Genomic DNA, 12,636 nt, shown 5'->3' on the forward strand with positions numbered 1-12,636 from the left:
TGGAGGCAAAGAAGAAGATATTATTATTACTACGGTATCTCGATTTTATTTCGAGACCAATTTAATGTCTTTGGTATTTTGGGGACCGAGTGAAATTTTTAGGCTTATACGAGTTTTAGCACAGGATAAAATCTGGAACATGGGGTGTTTGCTTAAGAAGAAAACCTTTCCTTGGTGTTGTCACGTGCAAATCTTCATAGGAGGATTGAGTAGCTGGGTTCATGGAAAAGCTTGGTTTTGTCACTGACATTGTTCATGTATGTAAGTTTGTCTGGCGATATAGCAAGCCACTTAATATTAATAAAAATGTGGGTACCTTTATTGAACGTTGGATCCCAGGTCTCGGGGTTGATCATGATGAGAAGTTTCTCAACGTCTTCGTCGCGCATTTTTCCGACCAGGAGTAGACGGTCCACGAGCTTAATTAGCGGCCTAAAATAAAATAGCAGTTTGAAGATTGGTTAAAAGCCTATAAATAAAAGGACTAGAGCAAAAGCACTTCTTCTTCTTATCAGCCCATGGACGTCCACTGCTGGACATAGGCCTCCCTCAAGCCTCGCCACAAAGCCAAGCCCGGCCCTGCGCTGCCTGCATCCAGCGGATCCCCACAACCTCAATAGATCGTCGGCCCATCTTGTGGGAGGCCTACCCACGCTACGTCTTCCAGTACGCGGTCGCCACTCTAGAACTTTCTGGCCCCAACGGCCATCCGTTCTGCGAGCAATGTGTCCTGCCCACTGCCACTTCAATATCGCAAGCACTTACAGGAAGAGATTCTCGTTGCTTCCACCGACCGGATCTCTGTTGTGGACCTGGTTAGTTTCCACGGCCTCCGCGAGTGCCTGCATCACGAATTCACGGACAACTTCCAGAGGGAACTTCGGAGAGTACAGATTACTTATGTCCATTATACTTTTTTCCCTGTGAACGAAGAACATTAATGAGTTCACGTCGACATACTTTTTGTTTTAACACAATATTTTAGATATATATTCATCTCTTTCCTACACCAAAGCCAATTGAAGTTACGTAGTTCGGATGACAGAGATGTGCAGGTGTTTCTTAGCGTGTGCTGTACACAAAGAAGATACGGACTAGGTCTCTTAGACCTCGTTCACATTTAAGGTCTTAAATAACAGTAATTTTTGGAACGACTGGTATGCTTTTTAGTGTGTATTAATAAAGTATTTATAGGATAGGTTATATACGAATATAGCACTCGATAGTACCATTAGCCAGATATACCAATACTATAATAAAATAAACAAAAAAGATGTGTGGTGTCGTAGGACACCGGATAGGAATGAAGTTTCTTATTATAAAAATATTAATTTTAAGTTCTATTCGAGGTATTATAAAGAAAATATTTATTCGGGTATACAATTTTTATTATGATTTTTTTATTGAGAAAAATAAAAATAATCGCAAGGGTCAACCACTCCGCAGTGCAATGGGGCAGCCTCGCCCAGTGGGAACCGCCTGCATGATCACGGTATCCCCTACGCCAAGTTAGTATGATTTAGCAAGAGATATACGAGAACGTCTATCAACTGTGTAACATTTCGTTACCGCGATTCAGGAATTGTTGAATTTACGTACAGCCACATCTGTTGATAACAAACTAAATGGAAAAAATCTTACGTTACGGACGTTTTTTCCCGGTTCCCCTCCGCATCGTCCCATAAAGAACTTCGTTCCAAAATCGGTTATGAATTAGACAGAGTTCGAATGAGATTTCTACTTACGTGATATCGGTCATTTCCAACTGCGGTCTGACGCTCTCCGTCTGCAGCGAGCGGAGGCTGTGCCCCATGTCGGGCTCGTCGTACAGAACCTTCAGCTCCGGCCCCAGGGGTATCACAAATTCATTCTTGCAGGTTTCCCTTGGAACAGCAAACCGGAGTTTTTTTTACCAAAACGAACAGGAACTAAACCTTATTAGCCACGGGGCTGAGTCACCATTTTTTTTGGGGCTTAGATGGGTGGACGAGTTCACAGCCCACCTGGTGTTAAGTGGTTACTGAAGCCCATAGACACGCGTACCCCACCCTTCAAACTGAAATGCATTACTGTTTCACTGCAGAAATAGGCAGGGTGGTGGTACCTACCCGCGCGCACTCACTAGCGGTCCTACCACCAGTAAAAAAATTAACAAGAAAAAAGGTTTAGCCACGGGATTGAAGTCACCTTAGCTATCGTAAACGTCACACCGAAATGCACTTCGCCGGTGTGACTCACAATATTCCCTACACTTACAACTGAACATATTGAAATATTAATGGCCATACAAAAAAAACATACACCTCGAAATAAGAACGTGCTTTGTTACTTGACGTGAAAGTCTTTAATGCTTTAATGGCTTTAATGTTTTATTAAAGCCTTCGTCAAACAGAACGCGTACTTAGCGCCGCGTATTTAACGTCGCGCTCTTCAAATTGACTAGATGAGTCTAACGCTCCTTGACGCAACGCATTCGCCAAATCATAGTGCTTTTCGATAGCAGTGTGAAAATTTAAAAGTATTAAGAAATCGAGTGATTCAGATGTGGCATTGTATAAGCGTGAGTATTTTCTAACTATTTATATCATTTTTTCGGGCATTATCTAGTATTTTAATACACATTCACTCGGACGCTAAAATAAAATTTGTAATAAATCACAACGCCTGACGTCAAAGCGTCCTAATGCCGCGATGGAGCGCTGCATACTTATAGCGCTGGGGCTCTGTTTGACGGTATGTTACCATAGAAGTACAACACTTACGCGTACTTAGCGCGCGTCGGACCGCTAAACTGACGGCGCGCTATGACGCCGAGATGTGTTGTACAACTATGATAATATACTGTCAAACAGAGCGCCAGGGCTAGTACGCGGCGTTAGGACGCTTTGACGTCAGCCGTTGTAATTTTTTACAAATTTTATTTTAGCGTCCGCGTGAATGTGTATTAAAATACTGGATAGTGCCTAAATAATAATAAAAATGGATAGAATTTGTTAGAAAATACCCATGCTTATACAATGCCACATCTGAATCACGACATCTTAATACTTTTAAATTTTCACACTGCTATCGAAAGGCACTATGATTTGGCGAATGTTACGTTGCGCCAAGAAGCGTTGGGCTCATCTAGTCAATTTGTGTGACACGAAAAGAGCGCGACGTTAAAACGCAGCGCTAAGTACGCGTTCTGTTTGACGAAGCCTTAAAACTTTGTTACTTACATCGTGGTTGCGTGCGATTCTAAATGTAGAGCAATGAGTAGATCGTAGAAACCCTGGCGCAGTGGCCCGGACATGTACTGGGACTTGATGGCGTATAACAATTGCTTTTGATCTACATGCTGGCATAAAGCGTGGGCAGCCCTGTGAAAAAAGTCTGGGTTTAGTGAATTATCCAGCAAAGGTCTTGCAGCTTCCTGATCGACCGCCAGACTCCAATGTTTAAAACCTAGTATACATGCAACATCTATATATATAAAAATGAATTGCTATTCGTTAGTTTCGCTAAAACTCGAGAACGGCTGGACCGATTTGGCTAATTTTGGTCTTGAATTATTTGTGAAAGTCCAAAGAAGGTTTAAAAGGTAGATAAATATGAAAATGCTCAGAATTACTTAAATAAAAATATAATTTTTTTTCCTTTCATGTGACCCCCGTCGGACGTATTCCTTTTGTTTGTTTTAAGTTTATTTTGTACAAAACTTTAGGTCTTTTATTTATCGATTGAGGCACTACAAAGTCTGCCGGGTCGGCTAGTATTTCATAAAAATATCACGGGGATTCAGACGTGTGGCGGAATTCTGTTAGGTTAGGTTCTGGTCATGTGGTACAAACCTGTAGTTGCTTTGGTAGCATAAAGCTGCATATAACGTGAGGGTGTGCGAGTGGAAGCTCAACAGCTTATCCATTTCGATAAGCTCCAATATGTCGATGCACCGGTCTTCCTCTGTGAAACGAGTTTATGAAGGTTCAACATAATTTGCCACGGTTTTGGGGCAGCAAATTTCAACAGGAATACGATTTGTTAAAATTATACACTATTCCCAATCGACATTTTATAGAAACCTACGAATAAATAATAGGTCTGTTTATTCGTAGATAGAAACTCACCTGGTATGTGCAATGCGAGCATAGAAACTGCGTCTTCGCACAGCATCGACCAGCCTCGTATGTCAGACAGCTTTAGAGCGTGCACTTGCAACGATGAATTTGGTACCTAAATCATAAGAATGCTGCATTAAAACCGGCTTTAATAAAAATGAATCTCGCACCGTTTATATTTATGCGACCAGATTGAAAGAGAACATAGTTGTCATTTTAGTTGATACTTTGGTCAGAAGCTTCGAGAAGAGGTGACGTCATTCAAGTTGTGGGGAACGAAGACTGGCCTGTGAGCTCTAAAGAAATTAAATGCCAATAGGACTTTTAGGCGGGAACGCGTGCAGTGAAGTTGTGTGATTTGTTTTATTTTGTCTATTTAGTGTTTCTTCAGGTTTAAATGTGTAATAACGGTGGTTTATTAATTATTTAGTATATGTGAAAATGCACAAATGTGGGAAAATGAAACAAAGCCGCTGGACGTTGCTTCTCGTGATCCTCCAAAAAGTCCACTGAAAAGATCTCAGTAAACGACCACCATTTTACTAATATTATATTTCATCCCATATCATCTCATCTCATTTCATTTCACTCCATATTATCATTTTTCATAAAAATATGAATATAAATTAAAATAAGACACGACTTAAAGGTCTTAGTTACCAGGTCATAAAATGCCTTAAAAAAATGAATGCCAAATAAAGTACATAGTTTCTTACTCTAGCCCACTGATGCGGCTTGAGACACTGCACTTTCAGCCTGGGCGGGAACTGCGGCGTGACGTGCTTGTCGCTCGTTGGTAGCACCGCGGCACTTAGCGGTAGACTTGTCGGAGACCTGCCCAGCTCTATCTGGAGGATCTCTTTCGATGTCGCTTCGACGAAGATCGCCGGGAATAATTTGGTCTCTGGCTCCATCTGGGATATCCAACGCATAATCAAGTTCAATATTTTTCAATATTATTTTTGCAATATTCTATTGCGGTATATCCAAATATATTAATGACTAGCTGACCCGACAAACTTCGTAGTGCCTCAATCGATAAATAAAAGACCTAAACTAAATAAAATAAACTTAAAACAAACAAAAAGAATCCGTCCGACGGGGGACACATCAAAGGAGAATAAAAAATGTTATTTTTATTTATTTCCGAGCATTTTCATATTTATCTACCTTTTAAACCTTTTCTGAACTTCCACGAATAATTCAAGACCAAAATAAGCCAAATCATTCCGCCGTTCTCGAGTTTTAGCGAGACTAACGAACAGCAATTCATTTTTATACATATAGATTAACAGGATTTTTTTAAATTTTATTTTACAATTTAAAATGGTCGTTAATTTATTTCAATAGCTCCCAAATGGAATTAGAAATATGTAAATAACATCACCTTGAATTTAATGCTAGTGCTTTTTCCCTCGCATGTGAACGCTACAGTCCCGGTGGAAGTGTCCACTGAACATCCAATAAACATTCCTTGGGACGCGCCCTTGGCCGTAGCTTCCGCCATCACTTCGTTGTAAAGCTCATCAGCTCGCACCATGTAGCAGGACTGACGGTTTACGCTGAAAGAAAATGAACTAAATTTAAGGGTCCGTTTGCACAGACCGGCTCGAAGAGGAGATTAGATTTTTATCACGTTGGAAACACAGTTTTGAGTAATTGTAGTAAGGTTTACTTTTGCATGTGCGCTTTTTTTGTCATTAAGGATGCTTGAATGCGCTGCGTGTGAAATAATAAAAGGAGCTCCAATTGCGTGCGCATCCGATTTCAGATCTCCTCCAGCCAGTCTATGTGAAATGCGCTATGACATGTCCTTCTTCAAACGAGGCTTGCGGAGAGTACTTAATGGTAGGCAGTGGCTTGGCTCTGCCCCTGACATTTCTGACGTCCATGAGTGACGGTGACCACTTACCATCAAGTGGACCGTATGATCGTCTGCCTACGAGGCAATAAAAAAAATAGTTGGCGGCTTCGCTTCGGCCAATTCCAATCGTATACGATCCGGTCTGTGTAAATGGACCCTAAATCTACAACTGGCCCTTATGCGACCAGACGGGCCTTATGTACCCATTAAAGTTTGATTAGCCAATTATAAAAAGGGCCATTGAATCAGAAGGGCAATTCACGATGAGGATTCGCTCACCTTTCAATGACCCGGTCGTAGTCGTCGGTGATGATGACTGATGACTTCATCACCTTGTTTTGGTTGAAGTCTTTCGAGTGCAGATGGTACTGAGTGGTCACCCACCCAATGTACACGTGAGTTGGGTCTTGGCCAGGGAATATTCTGGAAATCATTCCACGAATAAAAGTTTGGATCGGTAGAGCTATTGCTGTTATGCTTGGGCGGTACCAGAGGGAATTCGTTGAAACTTCCAGTTAGTTCTTCTATAAGTTAGTCGTATTATTGGTGCACACGAGACTTTAAACCAAGACTGTTTTCGGATAGCAAATTACGTTCTTAATTTAGGTAATATATTATCAGGTCTATTACTGGTGGTAGGACCTCTTGTGAGTTCGCGTGTGTAGGTATCACCACCCTGCCCATTTCTGCCGTGAAGCAGTAATGCGTTTCGGTTTGAAGGGTGGGGAAGGGGAACCTTAGAACTCATATCTCAAGGTGGGTGGAGCCCATAGACATCTACAACGTAAATAAAAATCATTCATCCAATTATGTATTTCTAAAAAAATTTAACTTACCATCCATGTTTTGTAAGGCGGAGAGTTCAAGGAAGGGCAGAGAGGACTTGTCCCGTAGTCCGATCTTCGCCCCCGCAAGAAGACGCGAGGACTAAACTAAACTAAACACTAACCTGACCCCGTAGAAGTATTCATTAATGAGCTTTAAGCACTCGGAGTCGAATATCTCGTTGCCGACGGTCTCCGTCGCAGCGGCCGACAGATTCGTGGTTGTCATTAACTGCTTTCTCTCCTGAGTTGGAGTCGCCATCTGCATATGTCCAAGTAACATTTTCAACGATTTTTTATTACTTAGATAGGTGGACGAGCTCACAGCCCATCCGATGTTAAGCGGTCACTGGAGCCCATAGACATCTATAACGTTAATGCACAACCCACCTTGAGATATAAGTTCTAAGGTCTCAAGTATAGTTACAACGGCTGCCCCGCCCTTCAAATCGAAACGCATTACTGCTTCACGGCAGAAATATGCAGGGTGGTGGTACCTACCCGCGCGGACTCGCAAGAAAAATGTTAGTAAAGTAAAGTAAGCTAAGCGCTCTATCTCACTCACACTCGGTTGAACAGTTGCTACCTCGCGCTCGCACCTACAGCGAGCTCTCAATGTGTATGACAAGATGTGAGAACCATTAAAACTGTCTGGCTATTGAGGTAACATATTTTTATAAGTCCCTAAGTAACATATATAAAATTCAGCTTTTATAGTATAACGAAAGTATAATTAAAATTTATTAAAGTTTAGGTGTGTCCGGCAGGGTAGGAACTGTAAAAAGTGTTCGGCAATGGATATCGTGATTTCTAAAGATATTCTGGAGTAAATAATAAAAAAAGATAACTTAATACTTTAACGAATTTAAGGTACTATTTTATATACCTTTACTGCCTGTTACCTGCCCAAGTAACCACAATCGAAACTATAGTCACGGGTCGTTCTTACCTGTGTTGGAGACATACACAGAGAAACTTTCAACTTTTATAAAATAACAAAGGTCTGGCTGTCGCGGGTTCTTGGGCTACTACCCGTGCGGACCACAAGAAAAATATTATCCGTTGATATTTCGATATTTTGCTAAGTACCATCTAAGTTGTTGGTAAATCATAATAAAAATAATAAACGCTAGTCTAAGCCGTAAAAGTGTTTAGTGTTACCGCGACTCGCGCTGTGTTAAGATTATTTTTACATTAGTAATTCCTTTTCTTATGTTATAAAGTTATCTTTACGTGTACACTATCGTAGAGTTTGGACAAAAGTATAGTCGTACCTAATACATACAAAATAAAATCTTAATTTTTTTACCATTTCACTTAAAATTCTTAAATTAATGTCCAAAGTTGATATGCTTCAATACTGCTATCAGATATGCAAAGTTTGTCTAAGACAGAACTTTACAGTATAGTATTTTGAACTACAAAACTTACGATATACGTAATATTTGGACCATGCCATTTTAAAGCTTAAATATTATTTAGTTTTCTTTATATACCAAATATAGTTCTTAAATTAAATCTTCTTAAGTTTGTTTATATTTTCAGATAATAGTGTAGTATTAATGAATTATCACTAACTATTTTATTAATCATTATACCAAATCGACTGTTATTCACTTTGTATATATTTCCGTAAAGTTAATAATTAAACGTGCAATATCAAACAAATCATCAATATCATCGTCTTTTCGTATTAAAAGTGTACAACTTCCAAAAATATTCGAAATTGAATTAATATGCGGAATCATTTGGTATCATCAGTATTTTTCTCATAAATACTGTCAAAAGAGCGTAGTTTAGTTATAGTTTTTTTTTTAGTTTACCTATATTTTGACTACTATTAACGAAAATTAATTACATGTTTTTATTTTACTTTAAAAGACAGATAATGTAAAAAAAAAAAAAAAGTTGCAAAGATGATTATTATTAAAAATATCACGTATGTTAAACCTTTAAAACACTACTGTAAAATTAGTAAGTTTTGAGATTATACAGTTTTAATGCGAGAAGACGATATGAAGTTACAGTTTTTAGTTAGAGCAACATTTCCTATAGTTTTTAATCACATTGGAAAATTGAATGGCACGTTGGACTTACGTTAAGACCGCTTTGACTTCCATACAAGTTGGGTCTGCTTGCTCGGGGCTGCGTGCCATTATTATACCTTTGGTTCGGCTTCGGGTAATGAAAAAACATAAAGGTGAACATAAAACAGAAAAGTGTTAACAAAATAAAAACAGGCGAAAGACCAAAATCATGTGAGCGAATTGTGCAGGAGTTGCTTTGAAATTAAAGTACATTGAGATAGGTACAGAAGTTAAACATTTAAGGAGATAAGATCTTGCAAGATTGGACCCAGTAGAGAAATTGACAAAACCGCTGCTAAGATAATAACGGATACTATGTAATATTATTATTTGCATTTTTTTTATGAATAACTTTAAAAAAGCTATAGATTTTAGCCAATTTAATTTATTAATACAGTGTTCTAATAACACATCTTATTGATATGTTAAAGGATGTATGAAACTTTTTTCCTCCTTTGAAGGCAGCTTTTTGTTTCCTATTATGCTTGTCTATCGTGAAGTTATTTGCAACTAACGGAATCAAGAAAATATGAATTCAATTAAGCTGTATTAAAATCTCTCTTGTTTTATTTTTTGGTTCATTTGGTCGCTATAGCCATTATGTTTGAGATAACTTTGGCCTTCAATTTAACTGCTTTGTAAATTAAAAAAAAAAGGGGACAAAAGGGATCCATTACTTAAGGGAATTAGTCGAATTGGGTCATGTAGACATTTATTAAAACAGCACGTGGGAAGATTTCTGTAAATAAACACTAAAATTACACGTCCAATTATTTCTTAATTTCTTTTGTTACCTGAGACACCTTGATCTGAGGGTTGGGTCTCTTCGTCCCCCTGTCAGGAGACAGTTCGGTGTCACTGAAGGGATCTGGAGTTTTGGACTTGCGGATTTTGGCGCGATCACTGCTCTCGGCACGTTTGCTCTTGAAAAATCTATCGGGAAGCAATTCACGTAACTGTATTAAGTTTAAACTAAAAACCTAAAACAGTTGGTTTTATGACTAAATCAAAAACTCACTTGTGGCGGTAGCCATCACAGAACACAAGATATTTGACAGATGCCTGAATCTCGCTTACGACATTTTCAAGATAAGCTTGCATAATATATTATACAAGTTCCAAGCAACAACATTAAGACCGTCGCGTCGGTCTACCGAGCAAATATCACCCGCTCGGTGGAAGATCTTCCCTTTGTCGTTCAGCCTCACAAACACTCATTAAGAGACATCTAAATTAAATATATCTAAACAAAAAAAACTAAATATTTCTTTATTTCAGAACTATTTTTATAAGACGGAATGTCCCCCTCCCCACGCCTATTTTTTTGTTTTCCCCCTTTAAGTGGGTATTTTCACCTTCATTACAATAAAGATAAAAAATTTCGCGCGGAATACTCACTTGAAAGGAGAACGTCCTCTTTTATCTTTCTTCTCATCTGGCGCTAAAGTTTGAGCGCCTAATTCATATTTCGCCATTTCTGCTTCACTGGTGGACCGATGAATTCCATTTACTTGTTGTCCTAGATCGTAACATTTTATTTCAAGTACACTACAGGACTTTTTATTCTCATCGACGATTCATTGACTGATTCGGGTGTAATTCAGCTGCGTCTATGAGTTATAATTAGGATTTAGATATTTAACACAAACTTTATATGGCTCGATATAGAAATGTTTGTAAATATCTGTTACCATAAAAATATTGCACATCCACGGGTTTCTTGTTCAATTACTACTACAAGATACGAAAAAGTCGTATTAAAAAAAACGCAAGAATAGTAGAACAAACAAGTACACAAATGTATGAAGAAATAGATCAAAAGCTAAAACTTGTGATGTGTTCGTTTTCATCCAATGAATTTTAAACAACAAATTTTTAATATGGATAATATGAAACTATCCTTGTTGATTTGTTTACCAATTTGATTTCGCTCATAAAAAACACTAATTAATTATAATTAGTATTATTATAATTAATAATAAAATCTCTTCGAGACTCAACGTTAGTTGAGGTTACTGGGTCTCATGATAAATTTCCAAAAGCATTTCCACCAGGAATTTTAAAAACAATAACCACGCTAAACAAATTTCAATTCAAGGGCCTGCACAGTGAATTTAGATAACAACAGTATCTGGAAACTGCAATATGCTATTAAATTGTTTTATTTTAAATAGCTCGGAAGACTTTTAATTATCTCCAACATAAATTATTTCAGAAGTCAGGTAAGAATGTAGATAGATACCTTATACAATTCCATATCTGTAGTATTCAATGTTAAAATCGAATCGCATTAGGCTTACATTTGAGAAGTGTCGAATGCGAAAAAAGATAATTTTATTATCTTAGGATCGCTATTTACATATTTTAGTGTTTTATAGATCAAATATGAGTATCCGTGACCTACGAACAAGAGTATCTACGAACCACAGTCCAAGTGTATAATAAGAAATGAATGGCGATACAGAAAAACGTGAACACATAGAAGCCAATCTCACAAAACTCCAAAAAGTAACCTGATGGTGTATTGTAATTCTGTATCGTGACACCGCGTGTGACTGAACCCTTACGTGGTGGTCTGGACGGCTGACGTTTCACTTTGGAGCTCTGGATCTCTTCTTGATTGTCTTCGTAGTGCAGACCTGGACAGGGGGTACAATGTCAACAGAATAAGAGGTACAAAAATTGCAGTGCAAATAATACCGAAAGTTAGTCAGAAGCAGAAGATTATTAGAAGCAGCAAATTGCACACAAACTTATTATAATCGAGTTTCACTTTGATATTATAGAATGATCGAAAAAAATTAAAAAAGTCCCAAATATTAAAAAAAAACGATACGAACTTTAGTCAATAATTAAATAGCCATTAGTTTTCAATATTTTAAATAATTTTAGTGTAATAGTTTTTAAAGATGACTACCGATTTTTATGAACAAACTTTACCCATCTGTTTTAATACAAGAATAAACTACTAATACAATAGAAAGCAATATGAGTTTACCCATAATATATAGAAATCGAGGTATAATCTTAAAGTTAATAGTAAGTTAATAAAAATCTTATATGTGAGTAGAGATTCTTATGTGTTCTTTAGTCAACTGCAATTAGAATTGAATGTACTACCTTTTATGTCATTCATAGTAAATCCACTCCTCATGATTTGGTCGATGTGAGCTGGTATCTGAGCTTCGGTGGCCTCTTTCATGAGGATCTGCTGACGTTCCTTAATCTCTACCCAGCGTCGTGCTTTCTCTGATTCACTGGGATAAAATTATGTTACAATTATCTCTTTTCTCATACGAACACCAGATTTATGTTCAAAGCTATTAAAGGTTGATAATGCTTAATGTTCAAAGTCCTTTTATTTATTTATTGCTTAGATGGATGGACGAGCTCACAGCCCACCTGGTGTTAAGTGGTATCTACAACGTAAATGCGCCACCCACCTCGAGATATAAGTTCTAAGATCTCAGTATAGTTACATCGGCTACCCCACCCTTCAAACCGAAACGTATTACTGCTTCACAGCGGAAATAGGCGGGGTGGTGGTACCTACCCGTGTGGACTCCCAAGAGGTCCTACCACCAGTGATTACGCAAATTATAATTTTGCGGGTTTGATTTTTATTACACGATGTTATTCCTTCACCGTGGAAGTCAATCGTGAACATTTGTTAAGTACGTATTTCATTGGAAAAATTGGTACCCGCCTGCGGGATTCGAACACCGGTGCATCGCTACGTACGAAGGCACCGGACGTCTTAT

At 38.2% G+C, this 12,636-nt stretch overlaps 1 protein-coding gene across 13 annotated transcripts in view; it reads right to left on the reverse strand.

Moving 5' to 3' along the window:
* LOC101739070 (ryanodine receptor) overlaps window positions 1–12,636 on the reverse strand; it is a 172,547-nt gene that overhangs the window by 81,425 nt on the left and 78,486 nt on the right. For all 13 annotated transcript variants that reach the window (XM_012689312.4, XM_012689311.4, XM_062675641.1 and 10 more), the window contains exons 32-46: window positions 11,996–12,132; window positions 11,389–11,514; window positions 10,274–10,394; window positions 9,670–9,808; window positions 8,886–8,963; window positions 6,914–7,050; window positions 6,244–6,387; window positions 5,488–5,662; window positions 4,817–5,014; window positions 4,110–4,215; window positions 3,834–3,945; window positions 3,222–3,362; window positions 1,746–1,883; window positions 766–921; window positions 317–432 (exon numbers count right to left, since the gene is read on the reverse strand). In XM_012689312.4, the coding sequence (XP_012544766.2) occupies window positions 317–432; window positions 766–921; window positions 1,746–1,883; window positions 3,222–3,362; window positions 3,834–3,945; window positions 4,110–4,215; window positions 4,817–5,014; window positions 5,488–5,662; window positions 6,244–6,387; window positions 6,914–7,050; window positions 8,886–8,963; window positions 9,670–9,808; window positions 10,274–10,394; window positions 11,389–11,514; window positions 11,996–12,132 (2,024 nt within the window). The remainder of the gene's footprint in view (window positions 1–316; window positions 433–765; window positions 922–1,745; window positions 1,884–3,221; window positions 3,363–3,833; window positions 3,946–4,109; window positions 4,216–4,816; window positions 5,015–5,487; window positions 5,663–6,243; window positions 6,388–6,913; window positions 7,051–8,885; window positions 8,964–9,669; window positions 9,809–10,273; window positions 10,395–11,388; window positions 11,515–11,995; window positions 12,133–12,636) is intronic.

This window comes from Bombyx mori, chromosome 24, assembly GCF_030269925.1.
Source record: "Bombyx mori chromosome 24, ASM3026992v2".
Classification (NCBI taxonomy): Eukaryota; Metazoa; Arthropoda; class Insecta; order Lepidoptera; family Bombycidae; genus Bombyx; species Bombyx mori.